Source organism: Macaca nemestrina, chromosome 17 (genome assembly GCF_043159975.1).
Source record: "Macaca nemestrina isolate mMacNem1 chromosome 17, mMacNem.hap1, whole genome shotgun sequence".
Classification (NCBI taxonomy): Eukaryota; Metazoa; Chordata; class Mammalia; order Primates; family Cercopithecidae; genus Macaca; species Macaca nemestrina.
In genome coordinates, this window is record NC_092141.1 from 73,248,677 (window position 1) to 73,273,477 (window position 24,801).

Below are 24,801 nucleotides of genomic sequence, written 5' to 3' on the forward strand. Positions count from 1 at the left end.
GTTGTGCTTTTGGTCTCTGCATTAGTCAGCCATTCTCTTTTCTTCTGACCCTGCTCATGTAGCCCAGGTGTGTCTCTGTTCCTGGGCCCTCCATGGCAGGGCTGCCGAAGCCGCCAAGCCTGAATAGCTCGCTAAGCCTCAGACGTCCCCTCTTCCCCTTCCCTGGCCATGTTGAGTTCCCTCCTGCACAGCCACCCTTCCACCTCCTCCACCGGCTCTGTGCCCCAGAACACTGACCTGTATGGACCAAAGCAATGGCCTCCCCAACCCCCTGTCGTTTCTGACTGGGTAAAGCTAACAGGGGGCGCCAGCAGATGAGAGAGAGGAAGGAGAATGAGGTTGACTTCTATGGGGCTGCTGAATTCCTCAACTGATGCTTTCAGCTCCGGGTCTGCAGTCCTTTCTACTCCCTCTCCTCTGGCTTTAGGCCAAGGTGTGCTAAGAGAGCCCCTGGAACACTGCGCAAATAGTCTCAGGCCACTCTCTGTCTGCTTCATAAAACTTCAGGTCTCATCACTTCTTCAACATTTTTTTTTTTTTAAGCAGTAGGGTCTTGCTATGTTGCCCAGGCTGCTCTCAAACTCCTGTGCTCAAGCAATCCTCCTGCCTTGGCCTCCCAAAGCACTGGGATTACAGATGTGAGCCACCCAACCCAGCCTTCAATAGGGCTTGCTCCTCCTCCACAGGGCTTGTTCCAGGCCCTGTAACATGGTTCCTTTTTACCCGTGTGAGCCCATTTCCTACTACTCCCAGCTTAGTAGCCTCGGGTCTGGCCTGGGAGCTGGACACACCAGCATTCTTCCCACTCCAGGCCTTTGCCCTTGCTGTACCATCCCTCCTGTGCCCCCTTGTTCCCTCCACTTGGCCAAATCCTACCCATTCATCCAGGTCCAGGCCCAGCTTGGTCCTGCTACCTTTCCTGCACCTTCCTTCACGAGTTGCTTCCTATTCCTCTCCACTAGCCCTTAACTATTTATGTTGTTTGCTTTGGATTCTGGTGCATTCCTCTTCCCTTCCAGAAAAGGCTGCATGATCAGAAGGCAAAGTCAAAGTCTAATGCCTCACCCTCCCAACACCTAACACCAACAACCCCGACTCACTTCCTCAAAGCTCTTTTTCTCTGAATCAGCAGGAATCACATTTTCCCGATGTTTGGGCAGATTGTTGGGAAATCTCTCCAGCATCTTGGTAGATGCAGACAGTGGGGTTTCATGGTGGCCTATGAGAGGAAACAAAACCTTGAGTGAGAACAGTTTCCCGAGCTGCGGTGGCACTCAACGCTAAACTTAGGCAACAGGTGCTACCCACTGAGGGGCCCACAGTGCAAACTCTCAGCAAGACTGCGAGTTAGAGAAAATGAGTGGCAGTTACCAGAAAATTCCATCAAAGCAGGACCTTTACTACTTGATGGCAGAATACAGTATTCCGTGTCTCCTAGTGAGGAGCAAAGAAGTGTCCTTGTCATGACAGGGATCAGGACATTTGGGATGCACCAGACACAAGGCTCATGGGGCTGCATGGGTCCAATCCACAGGTGAAGTATTATGAGGCTTCATTAAAAGTTCAAGGAGTTCTCCTTTCAATGCTTTCCCCTATAACGTCACTCTTCTATGGCTGCCGAATTCCCATCTTGGTATTTAAATTGCTCAGGTGGAGTTCTAGTCCTACTATGATGTAAATGTGAGCTTCCATCCGGGAAAGTGGTACATTACTTGCAAGAGAGCAGTAGGACCCACCTGCTAGATGGATGGGGCCATAGCTCGCTCCACATTCATTCGTTGTTCACTACACAACTATTGCATGGCTACTGAGTGAGCATTCATTACGCATTTATTGAGCATCTATTGTGTGCAATTACTGTAAGAGATACAAAGCTGACTAGAATAAGGAACTGGGATTTGATAGGGCTTGATAATCCATTCATCTCTAAAAATGAGTCTACATACTGCCCCAAAGAGCCAGGTCACTTTTTCAGATTAGGCTGCCGGCAGCCTGGCTGACTTTCCTCTCTGTTCTCTCGCTGTGAGCAGATCTCACTCTGACTCACATCTCTTTCACCTTATGATCTTTCCATTTTCCCCTAAACCTATCAAAGATTTCATGACATACATGCCAGGATGACAACAAACAGGAACTAGTCTAAGCAATGTACATTTCTTGATCTGGAAAATTCCTCTTTGATTCCCCATCTTTAGGTCAGTTCTCTATCTACAACATAATATCGTTCTTTAAGGGAAACCTACTTTTGTTTTGAGCCACCACTACTTTCTCTTGTGTACCAAGGAGCTCTGAGACATGCTTTGCTTGGGGACAGGATTTCTCCATGTGTGGTCTGCCCACCTCAGACCTCTGAATCAGACTTGCTGGTAGGGCCCGGGAATCTGAATGTGAGTGTGTGCGGGTAACTCTGAGGCTCACTAACAAGAGACCTATGGTCTAAGAAAAGTGAGGTGTTCTTCCACATGCCACGCTGTGCAGCAGTGTTCTGCCCTTCCCACAATACCCACTCAGTGCTCAGAGTCCTACCTGTCTGGTAGGACACCTGCCAAGAGACTGCTATGGAAGGCATTAGCCTGAATCCCCCTAGTCCTCCTGTCAACCTTCTTGTAAACAGGCTTCTCCCAGAGCTGGACCTTCACTAATATCACACTGCACATGCTGGATCAACCACTGTACAACTTTACTCATGAGACCACTAAACATTTTGTACAAATACTACCTGGTCTTCTTGACGTATTCATCTATCATTATCTCTTAGGTCCAGACTCTAGAGCAAAAAGCAGATGGCTAGGCCCTGCCCCAGACCTACTGAATCAGGCTCTCTCGGGCTTATATATGCCTAGTTAACTAAGCTCTGATGCCGAAAGCACCCAAGGTCAGGGCCATGGCTCTGGGGCAACCCACAGACCATGCCTCTCAGGCTAATTGGATCCTTGTATTTTCAAGATTAATGACAACCTGGAATATCTTTAACGTTTTCCACAAAGAGAAAATGAAAGGACACATTTGGACACAGAAGGGTCCTCGTCAACAGGAGACACTGCCATAGTCTCAGTGCCATATTTTAAGATGATGAGCTTTGGAGCTCCTCCAAAGAGGCTTTTGAATTGTGGGATCCTTATACTTAAAAGACTCCTTATACTTTGCTGTTTTCGCAGTTTTCTTACTTGGACAACCTTTCCATTTTAAAGGGATCTCATTTTACAAGTTAACCATGAAGATTCTCTGCCCCCATATTTTCTGTATTCTCATATATACACATTTCCTTATTCTCATATATACACATCTTCTTAATCACTGGTGGGCAGTCTGTGAGCCCCTTAACTGGCCCGTAATGCTGAGCAGCCTTGTAATTGCAATGGCCTCTGCTCATTAGCTATTTTTTTCTCACCATGGGCCTATTCATACATGCTCCTCCAATTACTTCTGTTAGTAAAAACATATTATTATTTTGTCATCTCCTTTACCTGTTATTTGGTAAAAATAAAATAAAAATGGCTACAAGGAATCAGGATAAAAAAAGAAATGGACCTTGACAATCTATAAAGAAAGGGATCAAGGCTCAAGGATATCTGGTTCCCCCCGTAACACCTGGTTACACACATCCCCACCTACACCCCACTGCCTGGCAGATTCTACTGTTTCCTGGTCCCCACATGCTCCCGGCTGCCCCACATCTCTTTTCCAGAGCCCCAGCCCTGACCTCTTTCTCCCCTAGTACCTGTCAGCAGCAAGCATGAGAGGAAGAGAACAGAGAGAAGAAACTGCATTGGCCTCTCGGTGCTCCAGCACCCGACTGACCTCCTGCCCTGCTCTGCCCCTACTGGCGCTAGAAGGTGGCAGAACAGTGGGGGGTGGGGCACAGGAAGAGCAGGTGCATTTCAAGAAAACTCCCTCCTGCTCTAATGACTTGGCACACTCGCCAGGAACACAGCTCTTCTCATCTCTGCCTTCGTTTGTCACACTTGCTGTCTGTCTTTGGGTGTCATGTCAACTTCTTCTCTCTCTTGGGACAGGGCCTCTAGTTCAACCCCTGGCCATTACTGATGGCAGCAAAAACAAGAGAGAGAGGAAAAAAGGGATCTTCCCACACACCTGGGACGATACTGCCCTAGAACCATGACCAGCCCGACTCTGCTGCTCTCAACCCATCCTGGGAATTCATCCCTCCTGGGTCTTCAGCCCTTGCCTCTCAAACCCCTCACCCTCATGCCCACACGGACCCCAAGTTAATTCTTCCATAGAAACAGTCTCAGTTTTCTTAACTGTAAAATGGAAATGACAAGGGTACCTACCTCACACAGGGTGGCTGTGAGGAATGAGGAAATGCATTCTGAAGGGCTTAATGTCAGATAATCACACAAGGTTTACATGATTTAGTACCTGAGTTTTGGAACATTAAACAGTTTTCAAAAACTGACTCAGAAACACAGTTAACTTGTTGATTTTCCTTGGGGGTAAAAATGTCCCAAGGTCTCAGGGGCCAGCCGGGAAAGGCTCTGAGCACAAGGCCTTCCGAGCTGAGTACAGTGTAACTACCAGGGCCGGTGGTTGACCACCAGGAGGCAGCATGCTGTCACCTCTGGCTACTGTGGGAGACCCGCTCTTACCTATCAGAAGCCAGTAATTCCTCAAGTAGTTGAGCTTGTTCTTGCTTTTGAGTCCGGAGTCAAACTTGAGCTCTGTGCTGGGCGTGATCACACACTCCCCCTTGTCCCCAATGGTGACGCCATCAGTCTGGGGCCCTTCCAGCAAAGGAAGTGTGCTGCCGCGGGGCTGTGGAGAGGGTGCAGTGAGGGTCAGGAGCCCTGAAGGGAGAGCACGTCCCGTGGCACACCATCCCAGCCACTGTCCTGAAAGGTGAGCAATTTCTAGTGCAGGGCCAGTCCAGGACAGAGCCCAAAGGACAAGGACACAAAGGCCCAACTCTGGGCAAAGAAGTTCCTCTCTCAGGACGTGACAAGCTGCACTGATGTCTTTATGGACGACTTTTCAGATTCTTATGTCTGGGTACTAGGGAACAAGAAGTGTGTGTGTAGAACTCCAAGACGCTGTTACAAGAAGCAGACATAAGTGAAGGAGAATGAATGGATATCTGTTAGTCACAACTGATGCAACCAACGGGGTGGAATAAAGTCCACCCACACACCCGGTGCTGGCTCAGGTGCTGCTGGAACTACAACAGAGGCAGGCACTGTCTGCTCACAGGAGCAGTCGCCCAACTCACTGGGAAGACAAGAGAGCCAACCACACAGTCCAAGCATTGTAGGGATCAAGACAAACAGCTAGGATTATGATGCCTTGGACTTTCAGAGACAGAATGTTCGAGGCAGGCTGGTGAGGCCCAAGGAGGCTTGGAGAGATTGCAAAAGCAGGCAAAGGGTTTGAGTATGGAAAAGGAAGAAGAAAGGGCACTTGAAGCGTGAGGTGAGGAGCAGCCTGAACAAATGCCCTGGGGAAAGATGAACAGGAAGCTTGTAGAAGTCAGGGAGAAAGTGCACTTGCTTGGGTCATGTAACTCACACAGAGAAACTAACAGGTTGGTGGAACGGCATCGTGGGACTGGATTAAGGAGAGCCATGAACACCAGCCTGGGGAGTTTAGATTTGACCACAAAAGCAAAAGGAAATAATCAGGGATTCCTCAGCTTTAAGAAGCTGTTTCTGTCATGTATCTTTCTTTCAAAGTAGAATGTGGCATGTGCGGAAACTGTTTTTGAGAATTTAAGATTTGTATTTTGCATTCTTAACCCGCAGTATGCTTGTGCATAGCAAAGTCATTCTTTGCTAAAATGGAACAGAAGCAGTTAGGCAGCTGTGAGCCCTCCATAGTGGACTTACCACGACAGCAACTCCCTCGTGTACCATTGAGGGAGAGGCATAGAGGCTGGTAGAGTATTTCCCAACATACAGAGTGGGCCTAGGAGAAAAACAGATACATGCATTCCAGAGTCATTTAATTTCCAGATCCCACAGAAAGGAGGAATCATAACCCCAAATACCACCCACAGGGATGACCACATTAACCCCCCAGACGTGGAGGAAAGCAGTAGGGGTGTGAAGGTGGGGCACTGCCCTGGGAACAGGGCCACAGGACTTTAGTCCCAGCTGTCACTCACTGCAGAAACATGGACAAGCCACTTAATGGCAAGCCTCAGCAAAATTGCAGGGCTGGACTAGACGATGCCCATGATGCCTGCAGAAAGGACTACGTCCAATGGCCATCCAGGAGACTGAGTGCTTACCACCACTGCCGAGGCCCCTCAGACGACCCTGTACAACACACTTTCACTCCAGTGACCACCAAAACTACCCCCATTCTGCCCCCTGCTTTCTAAGGATCCTGGAGGTCCTACAGAACTCCTGAGAAATGGTGCTCTACTCTGGATGCTGAGAGCAAAAGGGATGCATAAGAAATTCCAGACTCGGTGAGACTTCTGGTTCCTCAGCTGTATAGTCTGTCCCCATGTGGGACATCAGGGAGATGGAAAATGAGGAGAGCTACACCCCCTGGCCCTTCTGCTTACTGTCAAGAGCCCACCTGATCGGTCATCCACTACATTATCTAAACCTCTCTCAACGAATATCTTACATTTGAATGGTGTTTTACAATCTAAATACTCTCTGGCACATTATCGTATTTGATCTTCCACACAACTCTATGAAGAAACTGAGGCTTGGTGAGTTTAAGTGACTCAGTGATAGGCTAATAACAGAGGGATGGAGAACAGAAGCCTGCTGAGTCTTGGACACACACTGTTAACTATTTTTTTCTGATTTTTAAAATGAATATAACCTAAAAATTTAGAAAATATAGAAAGTTAAAAAAATAAATCTCTTGCATCCCTACCACGTAAGATAGATGCAAACTATACTTCCACTGGCAGTCTCTTTCCTATCCCCACCTGTATTTGTGTGTGTGTGGCGGCAGGGGGAGGGTCTTGCCACGTTGCCCAGGTAGGCCTCAAACTCCTGTGCTCAAACAATCCTCCCACTTCAGCCTCCCAAGTAGCTGGAATTACAGGTGTATGCCATGGTGCCTGGCACCTCCCACTCATGATTTTTATGTAATATTTATGAATTCTGAAGCTTTAATGGGTGCCCCTCAGTTCTTCTATTCTGAGGTTTCCGAACGAAGCAGACGTGGCTCTGGATATTCCTCATGGCTTCAGAGACCGTCCTGTCTTTGGCCTCCCATGCAGGGCCTGCTACATTGCAACAGCACCAGAACACAAAGGCCATGGCCGCCCTCTCCTTCCCCGAGCTCCCAACTCACGTCAGCTTGCTCTTGGCCTCTGTCTCCTTGGGGAACGGGTACTTCCACTTGGTGATGCGCCCCACCTCCCCAGACATGAAGGTCAGATAGCGCAGGGTCTCCACGGCGACATTGATGTGCATCACCTTCCTCAGACCCTCCCGCTGCCAGACATAAAAGGCCACCACAGGGGAGGCGTAGTTTTGGATCCACAGGACATCCCCAGATTCACTGTCCACGGTCACCACCAGCCCATCACCATTGGACACAAAGTGGGACATCTCTGTACAGATCAAATAAACAAAGCATGCTGAGTCTCACCCCATCTTGAAACCACATCCTCTACTCTTGTGGCAGGCTGTAGTCACTCAGAGGAAACAAGACTTCTGGAATATTCTCAGATCTCCTCTGAGCAATTTCACTTGTTTCCAATGAACTCACTTAGTCTCTATAATATCAAGACACTGGGAGCTGGCTGGCTTACAAACACAGGATAGGATCACTCTCCCAAAGGCAATTTATTTGGTGATGTGCTTTACCATTCTATTCAATAAGTGAGAGTAAATATTGAGGAGAAAGGAGCCAATGGAGATGCCTATTAATCTGGCATTTCATAGCAGTCACTTGAAACCCATCGATCAAACTGAAAGTCAGGGACAGCTGTGGTGGCTCATGTCTGTAAGCCCAAGACTTTGGGAGGCTGAGGTGGGAAGATCACTTGAGCCCAGGAGTTCAAGACAAGCCTGGGCAACATAGTTAGACCCTCATCTCTACAAAAAAAAAAAAAAAATTAGCCAGGGGAGGTAGGGGAGTGGTGGTGCGTGCCTGTGGTCCCAGCTACTTAGGAGGCTGAGGTGGGAAGATCACTTGAGCCTAGGAGTTTGAGGCTACAGTGAGCCATGACTGCACCCCTGCACACATCCTGGGCAACAGAGGGAGACCTTGCCTCAAAAACCCCCCGCCAAAAACAAAAAAACACCCTGAAAGTCAGACCTGAACCACTGACACTGTCCCATGAGATTCACAAAGGAGTCCTCAGAGAAAAACGAAAATATTCTAGGTCCTTGACCAGAAAAGGCAGAGTCCAACTTTGACACCAATGTTAAGGTGACAGAATTGGTTTTTAGTTTTCATTTGAGCGAGGTGAATGTTAACTGCAGAAATAACTAGGGATGAGTCACATTTGCAGAGAGGCCTTCTTGACAGGGTTGCTAATGTCCTATGCTGATTTTACTTCTACTTTCCATGGGCTTGCAGTAAATTCCTTCTGTGACATAGAAAGACTCAACAAGGGGTGTCCTCCTTCCTCTCTGGCTAAGCTTGTCACCATTTTACTTCGGTTTCCCTTCAGACTTCACCAAGGTCCCTGCACATTGACTGTGGGAAGTATTTACGATAAGCCCATGAAAAGTCCATGGAAAGAAAGAATCTGGTGACAAACAGTATCTTAAAAGAAAATCCTACTTTCTGGAGCCTGTTTCCACATAGGTCAAAAGTACTGGCTCAAGCTTGTGAAATCCAGCAGAGAGCACTTACTGTAGTCCATGTCGTCCTCAGGCAGCGAGGCTGCGTAGTCAAAGTAGGTGGCATTCCACCGGAGCTCTCGCGTTTTGGTGTCGTACATGGTGATGGTGTATTCTAAAGAACACAGACCAGCCAGCCCATTACCACAGAGGGGCCACAGTACATACTGAGGTATGGTCCTTATCTAATTACAAACAATTCCTCCCTAAACTGTAGGCCAAAAAGTCCAGATTATCCATTTTGATACAGAAAGGCAATGTGAGGAGAACTGAAGTCCTGGACACATGAGTGAGCCTGGCTGACAGCATGTGGAAGCAGAGATGAGCCACCCCTGCTATGCCCTTGGACTAATGGCTCACAGAATCGTGAGCAATAGAATGGTTGTTATTGTTAGCCATTAAGGTTTGGGGTGCCTTATTACATAGCAATGGATTGCTGATAGTTAAAAACTGGCACCTTGAAGCAGGATGGTGCCATAACAAACACCTAAAGCATGTGGCATTGACTTTGGGACCAGCTCGTAGGTGGAGGCTGGGAGGCTGACAAAAAGGTTGGTGGAGACTTGCTAGTGCAGAGGGGGCACTGCTATTCAAAGTGGAAAAGGGGTGACCCAGCTTGTGGAGGGTGCCATGATGAGTATGACTATTACTTGCAGTAACTTGGAAGACAGAAAAAATATCTAATCAACTCAGGGATCCAACTAAGGAGATTTCCAGACAGAAAGCAGAGAATGTTGGTTTCTCTTAGCTGTCTATGATATACTGTGAGACAAATGAGCTGAGGAAGAAATTATTCATCAGAATACAGAGGAAATATAAAGGGTCCAGGACTGAATACTGCTGGAAAAGATTCTCATTATAAAAAATAACTTTAGGGAAAAGATCAAATCCAGGGTACTGCCAGCAACAAAAAATGGGTTCAGGGTAAAGATCAATAAAATCAAAGGTTAAGCTGTAAGATCCTTCTTTGAGACCTCCAAAAGAGTTTAAGGCGGTTCCTCATACACCCTCTGCATCAAAGGAGTTCTAAACTCACATTCCAAAGTCTAGAGACTTGTGGGTATGGTTTTTATCTAATGGAATAGACTATAATTTGACACATGGGAAGCTCACATAGTTTTTAAAGGAGTGGTATTAGCATAAACTAAAAGGATCAGAGACAGTCAAATTGAAAAAAAGGGTTTCTAGATCCCTAAATTTCAATGGACAAGGAACAGACTGAGAAAGATACAAAACTGGCCATTTGTTACGGAAAAGAAAGGACTTCTCAGAGGGCAGAACCAAGAGCCACTGAGAGCACTATATTAGGGAACTAATCCCAGAGGGCAAAACTGGGCCCTAATGAAGGAATATTCCCTACCCCTGGAGGAGGGGAACCTGAAAACATGTGCCTGGCTAGATTTCAGAATTACTAAGGTCCAATGTGTGATATGTGTTTCTCTTTCCTGCCCTTTTTTGAGTGAACATGTTTATTGCAGCTATCCTGTCTCCATCTCACCACTGTATGTTGGGTGGGGGATGGGAAGGGGAGAAAGACCCTGTCTCTTTAATTCACAGGTCTCCAATCAAGAGGAGCTACACCTGAAGAACATCATCCTCCTCCAGACCTGATGCAGATCACAGGACATGAGATTTTGGGACTGATGCTGGGATTGGATTTTGGGGGTCTTTGGAGGGAGTGGGAGGGTTGTAAACTACTACAGCCTGAGGGAGGACTGCGGTAGAACATCTCTAAAGGTCACTACCACCAATTCTTCCCATTCCTGTAATATGCATGTTACTCTTCCCATCAAGAGGCCGAGTCTGTATCTCTACCCTTGATTCTCAGTTGGCCTTGAGACTTGCTTTAACGAATAGACTGCAGTGGAAGGAAGGTTCTAGAACTTTTGAGCCCAGACCTTAGGAGGCACTGTAATACCCATTTTTACTCAAGAGGGAGCCCGGCTGCCATGTCAAGAGTCCAGGCTATCTATATGGAGAAAGGTCACATGGAAGTGAACCGAAATCTCAGATACATGAGTGAGGCCAACCAAGCATGTGGAGTAAAGATGATGGGTCCTTGCTGAGTCCTTCCTGAATTCCCTACAGAATCATTAACAATAAAATGCTTGTTTTAAGGCACTAAGTTGGGGTGGTTTGCCATGCAGCAATAGACAATGGAGGCAATGGATTTACACACCTATGCACACACATTCCACCTCATGCATATCCCAGCTCCTTTGAACACCACAGTTTCACCTGAGAATGACACAAGTTTTATATCTGGATGAAGCTGGGGCCACTGTAAGAATTTACTTGATGGAAAAGGTAAACACATAAATCCTAAGCAGTCACTACAGTTAGAAGCTGGAATACCTGATTTTTACAGTCTAAGACCTTCCACCCATTCCCAGGAGAGCCCAGCCAGCTTCTGCAGGGTCCAAGATTAGTCTCACTGAGTTTTAGAAATGCAGTGCTTTCCCCAACACTTTCAGGAAGGTTCTCTTTTTTTCAAATCCTTGGCTGTCTGAAAGTTTAGACCTAAATGTAGTGCTCAATTGTAATGAATTCATCCTAGGTTTTTGGTATAATTTTTTCCTTCTAAATGTTTTTTGTTTCTCCTTTTAGCTTTAAGTATCGTTCAACAAGTTTCATGGCATCCCCGACATGTGTGAGGTGCTGCACATATGATAATGAGTAAGGCAGGTCTCTGCAGTAATGGGGCTCACCCATTCATACACTCAAACATTGAGCCCCTGTTACACATCAGGCAATATGCCTGGTGTAGAGAGACAGCAGGTGAGCAAAACAAAGTCGTACCCTCAGGGAACTGATATTCTAGTGAGGGAGGCAGGAAGTAGGCACATAGAATTTATAAATATGCAGTGCCAAGAGTTAAGAAGAAAGAGGCTGAAAAAGGAGGAAACAGAAAATGGTGCGGTAAAGAGGGTGCAAGCCATGCCTGTAAAGGGACAATGACAAGGGGTGAGATGGCTGTCACAACAGGCTTGTTAACTGCTACGTGTGCCCCTAGAACGGGACAGCCAGGTATTCCTGAGCAGGGTGGAGGCCGAGAGGCTGGAGAAGAGGCTTTACAGAGAAGGTGACTTTTGAGCAGAGTTGTGCAAGAAAAGAGGATATTTGCCAGATAGGCAAAAACAGGCATACCTGGTGGAGAGGGCCACACCACTACAAGCCTTTAAAAATGGCACTGCCATTCTGGGAGCTGCAGGCAGTTCATCCTAATTGGGAAACTTTTTTTGGGGGGGGTGGGGGGACGGAGTCTTACTCTTGTTGCCCAGACTGGAGTGCAGTGGCTTGATCTTGGCTCACTGCAACCTCTGCCTCCCAGGTTCAGGTGATTCTCCTGCCTCAGCCTCCTGAGTAGCTGGGATTACAGGCACCCGCCACCACACCCGGCTAATTTTGTATTTTTTTTAGTAGAGACAGCATTTTGCCATGTTGGCCAGGCTGGTCTCGAACTCCTGACCTCAGGTGATCCATCTGCCTCAGCCTCCCAAAATACTGGGATCACAGGCGTGAGCCACCGCGCCCGGCTAGGAAACTTTGAAATGAGCGAAATGAGGCGAGAGAGGTGGCAGTCGCATCACAGGGGTTTTTCTGGGCAGTGGTGCAGTTTGGACTGTATCCCTTGAGCAGTGGGGGACACTGAAGGGTCTTATAAAGGAAAATGACATGATCAGACCTGTGTTTGGAAAAAGGAAGCTCTGGCCACCTTCTAGGAAAAGAGGCTGGGGAGCTTCTTCCGATCCCTTCTGGAAACAGGCAGGTTGTAGAAGACAAAGGTTCATTTCTTACCTGTTCGCCCAAGATACAGAAGAGAGGTTGATGGGCAGAGACTATCTGCAAAGGCTGATGACAAGGTCTGCTGCTTCTCCCCAGTCAGGAGGTCAATAACATACCAGATGTCCTGCTTTTTACCTGAAAGGACACAAAAACACATCATCGTTTACACCATATGGAAAAAAGTATCACTGCCAAACTAGCAGCCAAGATGCTCTGTATTGAGAGAGATAGACCTGAAATTCTTAGGATGTCATTTCTAAGGTGATGATGTAAATGGTAATGCAGAGACAATAAAACTTCTTAGGCCCATAGGTCTTATAATAATTTAATAACCTAATCATGGTATACAAATTCCTCCAAACCTAATAACATAATTATAGTTTCAAAAAGTTCCCCAAACTTTCAAGTTAGATTTTATTGCTTTGATGAGTGGCTTTAAATATGAAAAGTCTTGCCTGTGAAGGGTAACCCTTTTCCCATGGACTGGGATCTATAGAAATACAGAAATGTGCCCAGGGGTTTATCTCCCTAATAACCATCATTCACATTTCTCAACATCCCTACTAACTAGCCCCCACTGAGAAGGATCTACAGTTACTGTTTATAACTATAATTAACTAGTACCTGGGACTGGTCAGTGGAGTTGGTTGCAATCTGATGCTAAGGAGGTCAAAGTTGTCTCGGCCTCTGGTCCCAGCCAGTAAGTTATTCCCTGGCCTCAGACCATACCCCTAATTTTGGTCAGCTGATTATGACAGGCAGACAGCACGGTAAACAACACTATTAAGAAAATCCAAAGCATATGTATCAATGGTATACACCCAACAGCATCCTAGCAATGGAGAGTCAGTAGCACCGGCCTCCAGTGTGAAGGTCAACACAGTCACTGTGATGTGTATATTTCTGTTTTGTAAAGCATGATCTCTGGTGGTCATTCGTATCTTCCTAACTTATTGGAAAAGTCTCCTATTTTGGAGACTCTTAGAAGCAGAATATTGAGATGCTGAGGAAGGTCACAGAGCCTTTGAAATTTTTTTTTTTTTTTTTTTTTTTTGAGACCAGGATCTTGCTCTGTCACCCAAGTACAGAGTACAGAGGTGTGGTCATGGCTCACTGCAGCCTCGAACTCCTGGACTCAAGTGATCCTTTTGCCTCAGCCTCCTCATAGTTGAGACTACAGGCATGTGCCACTATGCCTGGCTCTTTTTTTTTTTTTTTTTTCTGAGATGGAGTCTCACTCTGTCGCCCAGGCTGGAGTGCAGTGGCGCGATCTCAGCTCACTGCAACCTCTGTCTCCCAGGTTCAAATGATTCTCCTGCCTCAACCTCTCAAGTAGCTGGGACTACAGGCACGTGCTATCACACCCAGCTAATTTTCTGTATTTTTAGTAGAGACAGGGTTTCAACGTGTTAGCCAGGATGGTTTCCATCTCCTGACTTCATGATTCGCCTGACTCGGGCTGGGATTACAGGTGTGAGCCACCACGCCCGGCCACCTGGCTAATTTTTATTTATTTATTTATTTTTTTGAGATGGAGTCTTGCTCTGTCACCCAGGTTGGAGTGCAGTGGCACGATCTTGGCTCACTGTAACTCTGCCTCCAGGGTTCAAGCGATTCTTCTGCCTCAGTCTCCCAAGTAGCTGGGACTACATGCGCCCGCCACCACATGAAGCTTAGTTTTTGTATTTTTAGTAGAGACTGGGTCTCACCATGTTGGCCAGGATGGTCTTGATCTCCTGACCTTGTGATCTGCCCGCTTCAGCCTCCCAAAGTGCTGGGATGACAGGTGTGAGCCACCAGGCTCCTGGGCTATACCTGGCTAATTTTTAAAAAATGTTTCTTCTGTAAAGACAGGGTCTCACTATGTTGACCAGGCTGGTTTCAAACTCCTGGCCTCAAGCAAACCTCCTGCCTCAGCCTCTCAAAGTACTGGGATTACAGTTGTAAGCCACTGTGCCCGGCCTAGAATTTGCTAAAGCTATACTTCTAAAGTTCTAACAGATGTTGCATACATGCCTGCTCTACATGTGTGCAACTTACCCGTGGATCACAACTCTGTTCTCAATGATAAAATCATAATATGAATGTGATCTAAAGGTAGAGGGGAACAGAGCTAAGACCACGAACCTTTTCCATCTGGCATGACATAACTGGTTACTTCAAGGACCACTAGAGTTTACATAACACAGCTATTACTTTAATGGATAGACTGGGCAACTACCATGCTCTTAAATATGTTTAATGAACTCGCTTAAGAGGGCACAGCACAAAGATGATGAGAAGACAATACCCTAAGCAGACTATAAGTGAATCGCTGGCAAAAGCTGAAAGACCAGATAGGACACAGTGACATGGATGGTCAGAAGATTGTCAGATGTTCCCAGGCCATGGCCCACAGAGAGAAAAATCCGTGCTGATTGTTTCCTCCAAATTCCTAGGCTGGGAGTTCCTCATTCTGAAGGTGTGGAAGGAAGCAAGCGTCCCAGTGTCCTGAGCAAAACCTTAAAAGTCCGGCCTGCACTTGAGACCCAGAAATACACATAAAGCTTCTGGAGGCATGAATAGGCAATAAGCACTTTCAGTTCCTCAAAAAGAAAGCTGCTGTATAAATACGGGCTATTATTACTACTATGATTTCAAGATAAATACAGCTCTCCTTTGTGTTGCAAATGCTTTTTTATTGACATTTTGGCAGCAACACGGTAAAAGAAAAGCAGGTGATCTGATGCTTTGAAAGCTGTGACCCCATAGGTATGAAGGCAGTTTATCTAGGCAAGCTATTAAGTGCTGTTTTATCAAATATTCCGATAGCAGGAAATACTAAGAAAGCCCTATAATTAACAGGCAGAGCCTGGCTTTCCTTTCTTGGCTTAGATGATTGTATTCACTTTAAATTTCATCCATTTGCCACTGGGTATGTTGCAATCTTGGAATCTCAGGACTAAGTCAACACAGCAACTAAAAGCTTGTTAAATGAGTAACCATATTAATGATGTCAATTCTTCTCCCAAGTTGGGGGAACCTTTTCTTAATTGGTCAGCTGATCCTGGGGAGAACAGCACCTGAAGCACAACCCAGGAAAGAAAGGGTTGGCAAGGCGGTGCCTGCGCCCTCTCTCTCCACATGCCACTTTCCCAGATTCCGGGACTTACATCAAAGAGACACAAGTTTCAGGGTTGGAGACAGGAACTCTTACCCATGTAGAGGATTCCATCTGAACTTCGGCACGGGGATGCCTGCACCAATTCTGGGATGGTAAAAGGAAGTTTCTTCAAAAAAAAAAAAAAAAAGGGAAAAAAGTTAACCAAGTCTTGTGCAATTATTATAATTTTACCAGGCAGTCTGTTTCTATTACCTAATTCTGCTAAAAAGAGAGAAGCACTTTGCAGATGGGAGTTTTCCTAACTGAATACCAAGGAGAAGGGGGCACCCTATGCTTCCACATCTACTTTGTTTTCATTTTTATTTTTTTGAGACAGGGTCTCACTCTGTTGACCAGGCTGGAGTGCAGTGGCGCCATCTTGGCTCACAGCAACCTCTGCCTCCTGAGTTCAAGTGATTCTCCCACCTCAGCCTCCCAAGTAGCTGGGATTACAGGCATGTTGCCACTACACCCAGCTAATTTTCCACGTCTATTTTGACAAGCTCCTAGGTCCCTGAGCTCCATAAACATCCACTCCTTTACTTGACACCATGTGCCGATGCCCCTCAAGGTCTCCTGTCCAGGGTGCTTCCCAGGGGTGACACAAACCTTTTCTGAAAATATTTACACAAATATGGAAAGTTATATATTCTTTGAAATTCTAAGAGTGGGAGAAAGAATTGTCCTGGCTTGGAATACAGAGCTACAGCTGGCTAGACTGAGTAGAATGACAGTCCTTTGTAGAGCCCCATGGGAGGGAGCCACGACATTGATGCTGAAGGGATGCAACCTTCGTGCCAAGCTCAAGCTTCGAGGGAAAGGAGAAGTCGCCATTACAGGGGCAACACAAGAGTCTGAGGTGGAAAAGAGTTCTGATGTTTTCTTCAGTAAAAAATTCACTATTGAAAAACAAGAAAAATGGAGGCTTTTGGTTTTAAAGAGGAAGTTAAGATAGGTGCCAGGAAAAGAAACTCAAAGGAATCCAAATGTTTCAACTGCATTTCATCATAAAACTGATTCTTCTGAGTCTACAGCTGTCATCTGACGACCTCTTTTGGTTAGTGCTCGTTTCAGTATACTTTATTTTTAGAACATTCTGTGTTCCTGAAATTGTTCTATAGATACCTGCTTTTATAGAAATGCCTCTACTGCATGGTCACCTTTTTCTCCAAGAAAGAAAAGATTTCTCTCTAGCTTTAATAAGCAGAGCTTTGCATACTAAATAACTTGGATTTTCCCATCATCCCAACATTCAAACCAAGCCTTAGAGGAGGAAAAATGCTTCAGAGAGGCTGCAATGACTGGGTTTTGCCACATGTTTCTGAGAATCAGAAAGGCACTGCAGATTGTCCAGTCTCCTGGAGTCCTGTGGTCTCTGCTTCAAGGCCCAAGCTTGGGAAACACTGTTTGTGGAGCTGCTAAACCACAACCCAGGAAGGAGCACAAGGGAGCGATGAAGGGCATCCTCTTTAAGAACCAACTCCAACACGAGAAGACTCGGCCCTGGACATATTCCTTCACTTCTCCAGGCTCAGTTTCCACACCTCTAAAATGGGGATATCACCCACAGGGCTGCTGAGAGATTCAAATGAGATAACTTATACAACTCACTCAGCCCAGTTTCTGGCAAACAAATTGCTTAAGAAATAAGGACTACAGAGCTGTGGAGAGAAACTGACGGAGAGCAGTGTTGAAGGTGAAATACACACAGCTCTGCACAAGCTTGCCCTCCTCCCCTCTGTTTTGGTTACAGGCATTCACAAAATAATTTTAAAATAACCAAGTTAAAGCCCACAATCCACTTACAGCCTAGACAAGTGGTTCTCATCCTCGGTTGCACATGAGAATTACTTGGAAGCTTTCAAAACTTCCTACTGATGCATAATATGCAAACAGAAAAGCACTCATCATCACACACATACCCACGGAACCAGTATCCAGGTGAAGAAACAGAAGCCCCCCACTCTCTCTTGCCCCCCTTTCTAGCCATAACTCTCCAGGGTAACTATTATCCTAACTTCAAAACAGCAGAGACTCGTTTTGCCTGTTTTTGGCTTTATATAAGTGAACGGCAGTGTGTGGCCTTTTTGGTCTGTCTTGTTTTGTTCAACATGGTGCTTGCGAGTCATCTGTGGTGTGTGTCGTCAGACTGTTGTTGGTCCTCATCACTGGGCATGCCTCTTCTAGAGTTGATTTTTCCACTCCACTGTGGATGTTATTTGGCCACTCTGCTTATTATAAATGGTGCTGCTGTACATTTGGGCACGTGTCCATTGGTGAACAAACGTGCATTTCTCTTTTGTTTTTTGAGACGGAGTCTCGCTCTGTTGCCCAGGCTAGAGGGCAGTGGCACGATCTCAACTCACTGCAAGCTCCACCTCCTGGGTTCACGCCATTCTCCTGCCTCAGCCTTCCGAGTAGCTGGGACTACAGGCGTCTGCCACCTCGCCCGGTTAATTTTTTGTATTTTTAGTAGAGACGGGGTTTCACCGTGGTCTCAATCCCTGGCCACGTGATCCGCCCGCCTTGGCCTCCCAAAGTGCTGGGATTACAGGTGTGAGCCACCTCGCCCAACCACAAACGTGCATTTCTATTGGGTCTGTAACCTAGGAAGGCATTTCTGGGTCCTAAGGACTTTAGGACTTACTGCCAAACAGTTTGCCAAACCACTTGTGCCACACTGCACTTCCACCAGCAGTAGGTGAGAATCCTGGTTGCTCCATATCACCACCACATTTTCTTTTTCTACTTCCCTTGTTTTGGCCATTCTGGTGAGTATCAGTATGGCACTGCGACTTTAATTTGCATTTACTAATGACTAATAAAATGGAACATCTTTTCATATGTTTATGACCATTTGGATATTCTCTTCTGTCATTCTTCCACTGGGCTGTCTTTTTTAATGTACCATAGGATTTCTTCATGTATTCTGAATATGAACTTTTGTTGGATGTGTATACTACAAATACTTTGTGACCTCTTAAGAAGGAAAAGTTCTTAATTTTAATACAGTCAATATATTGATTTTTTGCTAAATTTATAGTGTTCTTTAATATCCTATTTAAGAAATCTCTACTCACTCTGAGATCATGAAGATGGTTCCATTACTTTTTTTCTTAAAGCTTTATTATTTTGCATTTCACATTTAGATGTGTGATCTATCTGGAACTGATTTTATATGCGTTGTGGGGGGTAGGAGTCAAGACTTTCATTCCTATATGGATATCCCAATTGACCTACACCATTTATTGCAAAAACACTGTAAGCTGGGTGGTGGTGGCTCACGCCTGTAATCCCAGCACTTTGGGAGGCCGAGGCGGGCGGATCACGAGGTCAGGAGATCGAGACCATCCTGGCTAACACAGTGAAACCCTGTCTCTACTAAAAATACAAAAATTAGCCAGGCGAGGTGGCGGGTGCCTGTAGTCCCAGCTACTCGGGAGGCTGAGGCAGGAGAATGGTGTGAACCCGGGAGGCGGAGCTTCCAGTGAGCTGAGATCGTGCCACTGCACTCCAGCCTGGGTGACAGAGTGAGACTCGTCTCAAAAAAAAAAAAAAAAAAAGTCCTGATGACTTAGATCAATTAAATCGGGACCTTCTAGGATTGGGCTCTATGTTCTAGGTCCCAATGCTGTTTTTTCGAATTCCAGGTTATTACAATGTATAACTAAGGCTGAAAACCACTGGTTTAGATTCTCAGATGGAGATGAGGATGGAATAACACATGACTCCCCTAAGGAGTCATTGGAAGGTGGGGCAGGTGGAGACAGCATTTCCCTATATCCCTCCCTCCTAAGGTGAGGGTCACCAGTTAGAGCAAACCCTGTTCCTAACACTATATCCTCCAGTGTATGGGCTGGGCCATGAGAACCTGCTGGTCTGCATCCGTGTTTCTCAACTCTGGCACCACATTTAAAAGCTCATTTAGGAAGCTCTCTGAAAAGACTGATGCCCAAGCTCCCCTCTAGATCACTTGAATCAGAATCCCCAGGGGTTGTTTTTAAAAGCTCCGGGCGGGAGACACAGTAAGACACTGTGCAGACACACTTAAGGACTGCTGGTCTAGAACCCCTGGAGTACAAAAAGAAGCTAAATATACTCACCGTCAGGCCTTCATTATTCTTGCTTCCAAGCGTATACAGGCTGCCATCATTAGGATCTGGGAGAAAGGCAGGCCTAGAGATTAAATAATAAATATCAAAGATAAATTACAGTCCAGGGCACAGAACAACATATCAAAGCCACGCAAACCCATGATGGAGGAATAGAGAGTGGGGGGTGGTTGTGTGTGGGTGTATAAGTGAGTATATAAGACAATTCCATCCACTATTCTCTCTCAATTCAACCACAGATAAATAAAATACCCCTATGGTGGTAAACACTATCCTCGACTGGAGAAAAGCGGCCTGAAAGGAGAAATCATACAAAACCACAGAAGACAAATCATCATTTGGTCAAAGCGCTCTGGATGAAGGTAAAATATGTGAAAAGGACCCAGCAAGTCCACTTTTCAATTTCTACATCAATTGTATATAGAACTTCAGCCATTAATATTTAATAGCATAGCATGGTACATAAACAGGTAGAACAAATCTGCTTTTAGTTTTCAAGAGATATTTTTTGTTTAACTGGAGGCAATAAAAGCAGACTCTAATGGCTTGACATCAGAGAGAACCCGCCAAGGGGACAGATCAAGGTCTCTCCGTCAGTAGCTTCCCTCGAAGCAGATGTGAAGTGGTCTTTTGTCAAGTTAATCTGCTAAAGACTGAACTATAACTACAGTCCCTCAGAAACTCTTGGCTGAATTGTTCCTTTACTTAGGTTGCGCCATCATTTAAGGCTCTTACAGGCACTATCCATCTTTTACTCCAACACACGCTCTGCAGTAGCAGGTCACATTCACCTTTTTTCTCCATGATATGACACAGCAAAGAGGAAGAGGTCCAGTCCCCCTGAGGACTTTGGAAGTTTAAGCTCAAAGCTCAACTTGAGTTTCATCTCAAATAAGCCTTTTTAAAAGCACTACCCTTCTCCCCCAGGAAACTGACGACCTCCTCCTCAATACAGGCTTTCATCATAGCACCTGTAAGACTTTATATGTCACTCACTGTTATTCCTCAAACTTACACATATATGCACTCCCAGCAATTGGCCTCATAAACACTGATTGAATGAAGACTGAATTTAAGGGAAGTACTGAGCAAATCAGAAAACTTACTCTTCCACATGCGTTGGGACCTGCAGGACTGGATCTGTGCAAAAGAACAACAAAGGCATCATCAGAAACATCCCAAAATGTCAAGATTCCCAGAGGCTTCCCAGGACCAGGTCAAGTTGTACCGGTAATAACTTTCTCCCCCATGTTAACCTACATGGTCTAGTGTACGTGAAGGTTATATGCACGTTTGCATCATCATGCATATCTTTTAGAAAACATATCCACAGTGATGCAAATGTAAGCTCTGGATAGTCACCGAGGCTGGATAGAGAACTGAGACCAGAACATAACTGCTTTCAAGAAACCTGCATATAACTTGGGGGATGGATGCAGAAGGAAGAACCAGCCACCACCCACAGTGGACAAGGGGTCAGAGCATCACTATCTGACACCTCAAGGACTTCTAAAACCTAAATCATTACCTTGTCCGATGCCTGGAGTAGCTCTATATATTCCCATTAGGAAAAGTAAAACTGGTTTAAGAACTGACATCGATTGGATAGCAAATGGATACACCTCTTTGGAGCGGCAATCCTAGAGCCTCCAAGTGTTCATTCCCTTTGGCCCACCCATTGCATTTCTATAAAATCTAATTTAAAGATAATATAAAGTATAGAAAATGGTTTTTTGTTCAAAGATGTGTATGTAGCAGCATTACAAATGACCTACCCAATAATATGGTTAAATTACAGAATGTCCCCTGGGCAAAAAATTAAGGCTTCTAAGAGGGCTAATAAAGTTTTAAGACATAAACAAACCTACGCTAGTATGTTCAGGAGAAGAGATAACATTGTACATACAGTATTAATGCAACTATGGGGAAAGGCTTCAATGTACCTAACTAGATGGAAAGATCAAAAATGCTAATTGTAAATTATCCTTGTTGGGAATGCAACTCCCCCCAACCTTTTCTATATCTTAAAATTTCTGCAAGAGCAGGCATTACTTTTTAAATTGAGAATGTGTTTTTTTCTCTAAGTCAATTTTACATTTGCAGCAATTAATGGCAGAATTCTTCCCTCCCTAGATTTTCCTTGGCACAAAGCATGAGGAAGCTCCTGATTCCAGGGGCAGATGGTGGTGGCAGTGAGAGAGCATGAACACTGGCACAGCAGCACTGTGTAGTGAGAGATCTATACGTCTGCAGGCAGGAGATTCACAGCGATGAGGTATTTCCAGCAACCAAAACCCCACAGCCTTGCTATACACAACTTAAGCTCTGGGGGCAAGAACAGCAAGTATTCTTATATGATTTTGTATGCAGAATTCCAGACTCTGGAGGCTCTGCTTATGGTGACAGACAGCTGTCCAATCCATCCAATTATTGGATGAAGGAAAATCTTTTAAGCCTTATCACATGTTGACTTTGCTTAAAAGCCCAGCTCCTATACAAAGGCATATGGTGTTCACAATAACAGGTACACACACCATATGTGGTCTGTGGGCAGCAAACAAACAATTCACTAAACCAAAAACACTTTAGGAAACAGGAAGAACTTTCAGTCAGTAAGCATATGTTTATCTTCCCCATTAATCACCTCTCGGTACACTCTCACAAACAGACTGATGCAAGAGACAGGAAATAAAGGCACACCACACTCATCCTACTCAAACGAGCTAGTCAAGGTGCAATAACCCAGTTACCTTAACACGGGCCTGAAGCCACGCAAGTCAAGAAGAGCAAGAATATCATATTCCGAAGAAAACATGGCAGTAAATGGCATCTTTTTTGTTTGTTTCAGCCACTTAAAGGTATCACAGATAAACGCAGATTAAGAGGATGCAGCCAAATTCCAGCAATTCACCAGAAACAAGACATGGAGACCAATATGATTTAAATTCCTGTTCATAACCTGATCTTTGCTGTACAGGGTTTGCTCAGTCTCACAGACTTGTCTTCAGATGCAGATTTTCCAGGTTTTCTATAGCTTAGCCACTGGTCACCTGACACTGAGGCCTCAGGTCCCAAGATGTGCTCTGTACCAGGAAGGTTCCAGTTAAGATTCAGGACGTTGGCAGGAGACAGGGGAAGATTCCTGGGACAACTACATTGGTGTTTAAGAACTGTGATCTTTTTTTTCTAGGCTTAGGAGAAGATAAACTCCAGTAGGAGGACCTTATGGTTGTCTTAGCATTTCCCATCCACTCAGTAAAATAAGTACCTGGAATAAGCCTCTTCAAAGCTGCAGGCCAGGTAAAGACGCAATTATTACGACAGTTCTGACAGAGACAGACACACTGCTGCTTGGCTTCTGAAATGTAACAATGACCTAATTCTGTAAATGTTTTTCTTTAAGAATCATCTGAATTCAAGATTTGCTTTAAAATACTACAGAAAATAATTACATGGGGGTGGGGAGGACAGATAAAACAAAAAGTGGCAGGCTGTTGATCACAGTTAAAGATGAGAAATGGGAACCCTGGAGTGTTATTTTACTACTCTCTGTACATATGCTTAAAGTTTTTCATATTAAAAAAGGTTAAAGAGAAAAATCTTTGGAAAGTCAGCAAAAATAAAAACAAAGAGCATTATCTGAAAATGTGCAATGAAAGAACAACATGAAAAAGTGGTTTTGATTTAATAATGAGAACTGGTATCAGGCAAGATTCTTGCTTTAAAAAAAAAAGTTTTCAGCCATGTGAAAAGAAACACTGTCCTGCCTGTAGGGATGTAAACAAATACTGCTGTAAAATAAGCCACTATCTATATGGGGCCTGATAAGAATAAAAGCCAATGTCACCAAGTTGTTTTACTTTCAGAAAAAAAAAGTTGGGGGGAGTCACTTCACAAGTATAAAAAGTGGCTGTTATGTAAGGTAAAGGTAAAGGTAAGGTTATCTGGTAAAGGTACAGATATGGGAAAATGTAGCTGAAATAAAGGTTTGGTCTCCCAGGATTAACACGGGAAAGAAAGAAACCTGCTCACTGATCCCCTGGGAGCAGTCACTGGCCTCAACTCCATTCCCCGGCCCCCATCGTGTGTCCAGCTGAGGCCTGGAATGGCACAAGCTTTATACCTGCAGGAACTACATCCTGGGTGAGGTCAGGAGATGCTCATTGCTAGGCTATTGTGCTAATCTAAATCACCTCTTTAAGCTCAAATGACAAAACAGACGTCCACATCTTTCCTTTGTCCAAGTTCATAAGGGTAAAGTTTTAAACATTTCTGTCCCCAAAAGCAGTGAATTTTTGTCCCCACTCCCTCCTCCACACAGGAAGGAACACTGCCAGCTTCTCCCTTCAGCCTTTCTTCTCACTCAGAGAGCACATGCCTCTCTTTAACTTCCACCCTAACCACAGTGGGGTTCTAGGCTCCCCTCTCCTGGGTCCTCCCTCCCGGGTCCTCTCTCTGGATCAACTGGACACATCCACTACTTCCCACCAACACCTCAGCCTCTGCTTGCCCAAGTCACACCCTCTGTCTTTTGCCCCAGGCTGGCTTCTACTCCTGACTACCGTATTTTATTGACAGTACTACCATTCTCCTAGAAGATAGCCATGACTCAGACGACACTGTTGACATCTATTTCTCCCTAACACATGCTATCGGTTGCCAAACTCTGTGGTCTATTTCGATGCCAATCATAGTTCTGTGTCCTGTTTCCATTCCCTTCAACACCATTGGAACCCTTTGTCTTCCCTCCTCTCCTTATCTGTGTGGTCTTTGGAATCAGACAAACGAAGGTGTAAATCCTGGCTCTGCCAATCACCAGCTGAATGACCTTGGCAAAGTTACTTAAGCTCGCGGAGCCTCAATTTCCTCATCATAAGGAAAAAAAAATAGAGATAACATCAACCTCATGGGGCATCTCTATGTGGATTAAATATTTGTCAAGACTGTAAGTCAATGCCTTGACACTGAGAAGAGTGATCCTTTG

General features: G+C 45.2%; 1 protein-coding gene across 3 annotated transcripts in view; it reads right to left on the reverse strand.

Moving 5' to 3' along the window:
* The window catches only part of LOC105468993 (endoplasmic reticulum to nucleus signaling 1), a 90,936-nt gene that overhangs the window by 19,932 nt on the left and 46,203 nt on the right, over positions 1 to 24,801 (reverse strand). For 2 of the 3 annotated variants that reach the window (XM_011719502.2, XM_011719503.2), the window contains exons 3-11: positions 20,924 to 20,957; positions 19,809 to 19,881; positions 15,760 to 15,832; positions 12,576 to 12,698; positions 8,791 to 8,892; positions 7,276 to 7,537; positions 5,841 to 5,919; positions 4,611 to 4,776; positions 1,101 to 1,219 (exon numbers count right to left, since the gene is read on the reverse strand). In XM_011719502.2, the coding sequence (XP_011717804.2) occupies positions 1,101 to 1,219; positions 4,611 to 4,776; positions 5,841 to 5,919; positions 7,276 to 7,537; positions 8,791 to 8,892; positions 12,576 to 12,698; positions 15,760 to 15,832; positions 19,809 to 19,881; positions 20,924 to 20,957 (1,031 nt within the window). The remainder of the gene's footprint in view (positions 1 to 1,100; positions 1,220 to 4,610; positions 4,777 to 5,840; positions 5,920 to 7,275; positions 7,538 to 8,790; positions 8,893 to 12,575; positions 12,699 to 15,759; positions 15,833 to 19,808; positions 19,882 to 20,923; positions 20,958 to 24,801) is intronic. The other variant, XM_011719504.2, reaches the window with a different exon arrangement.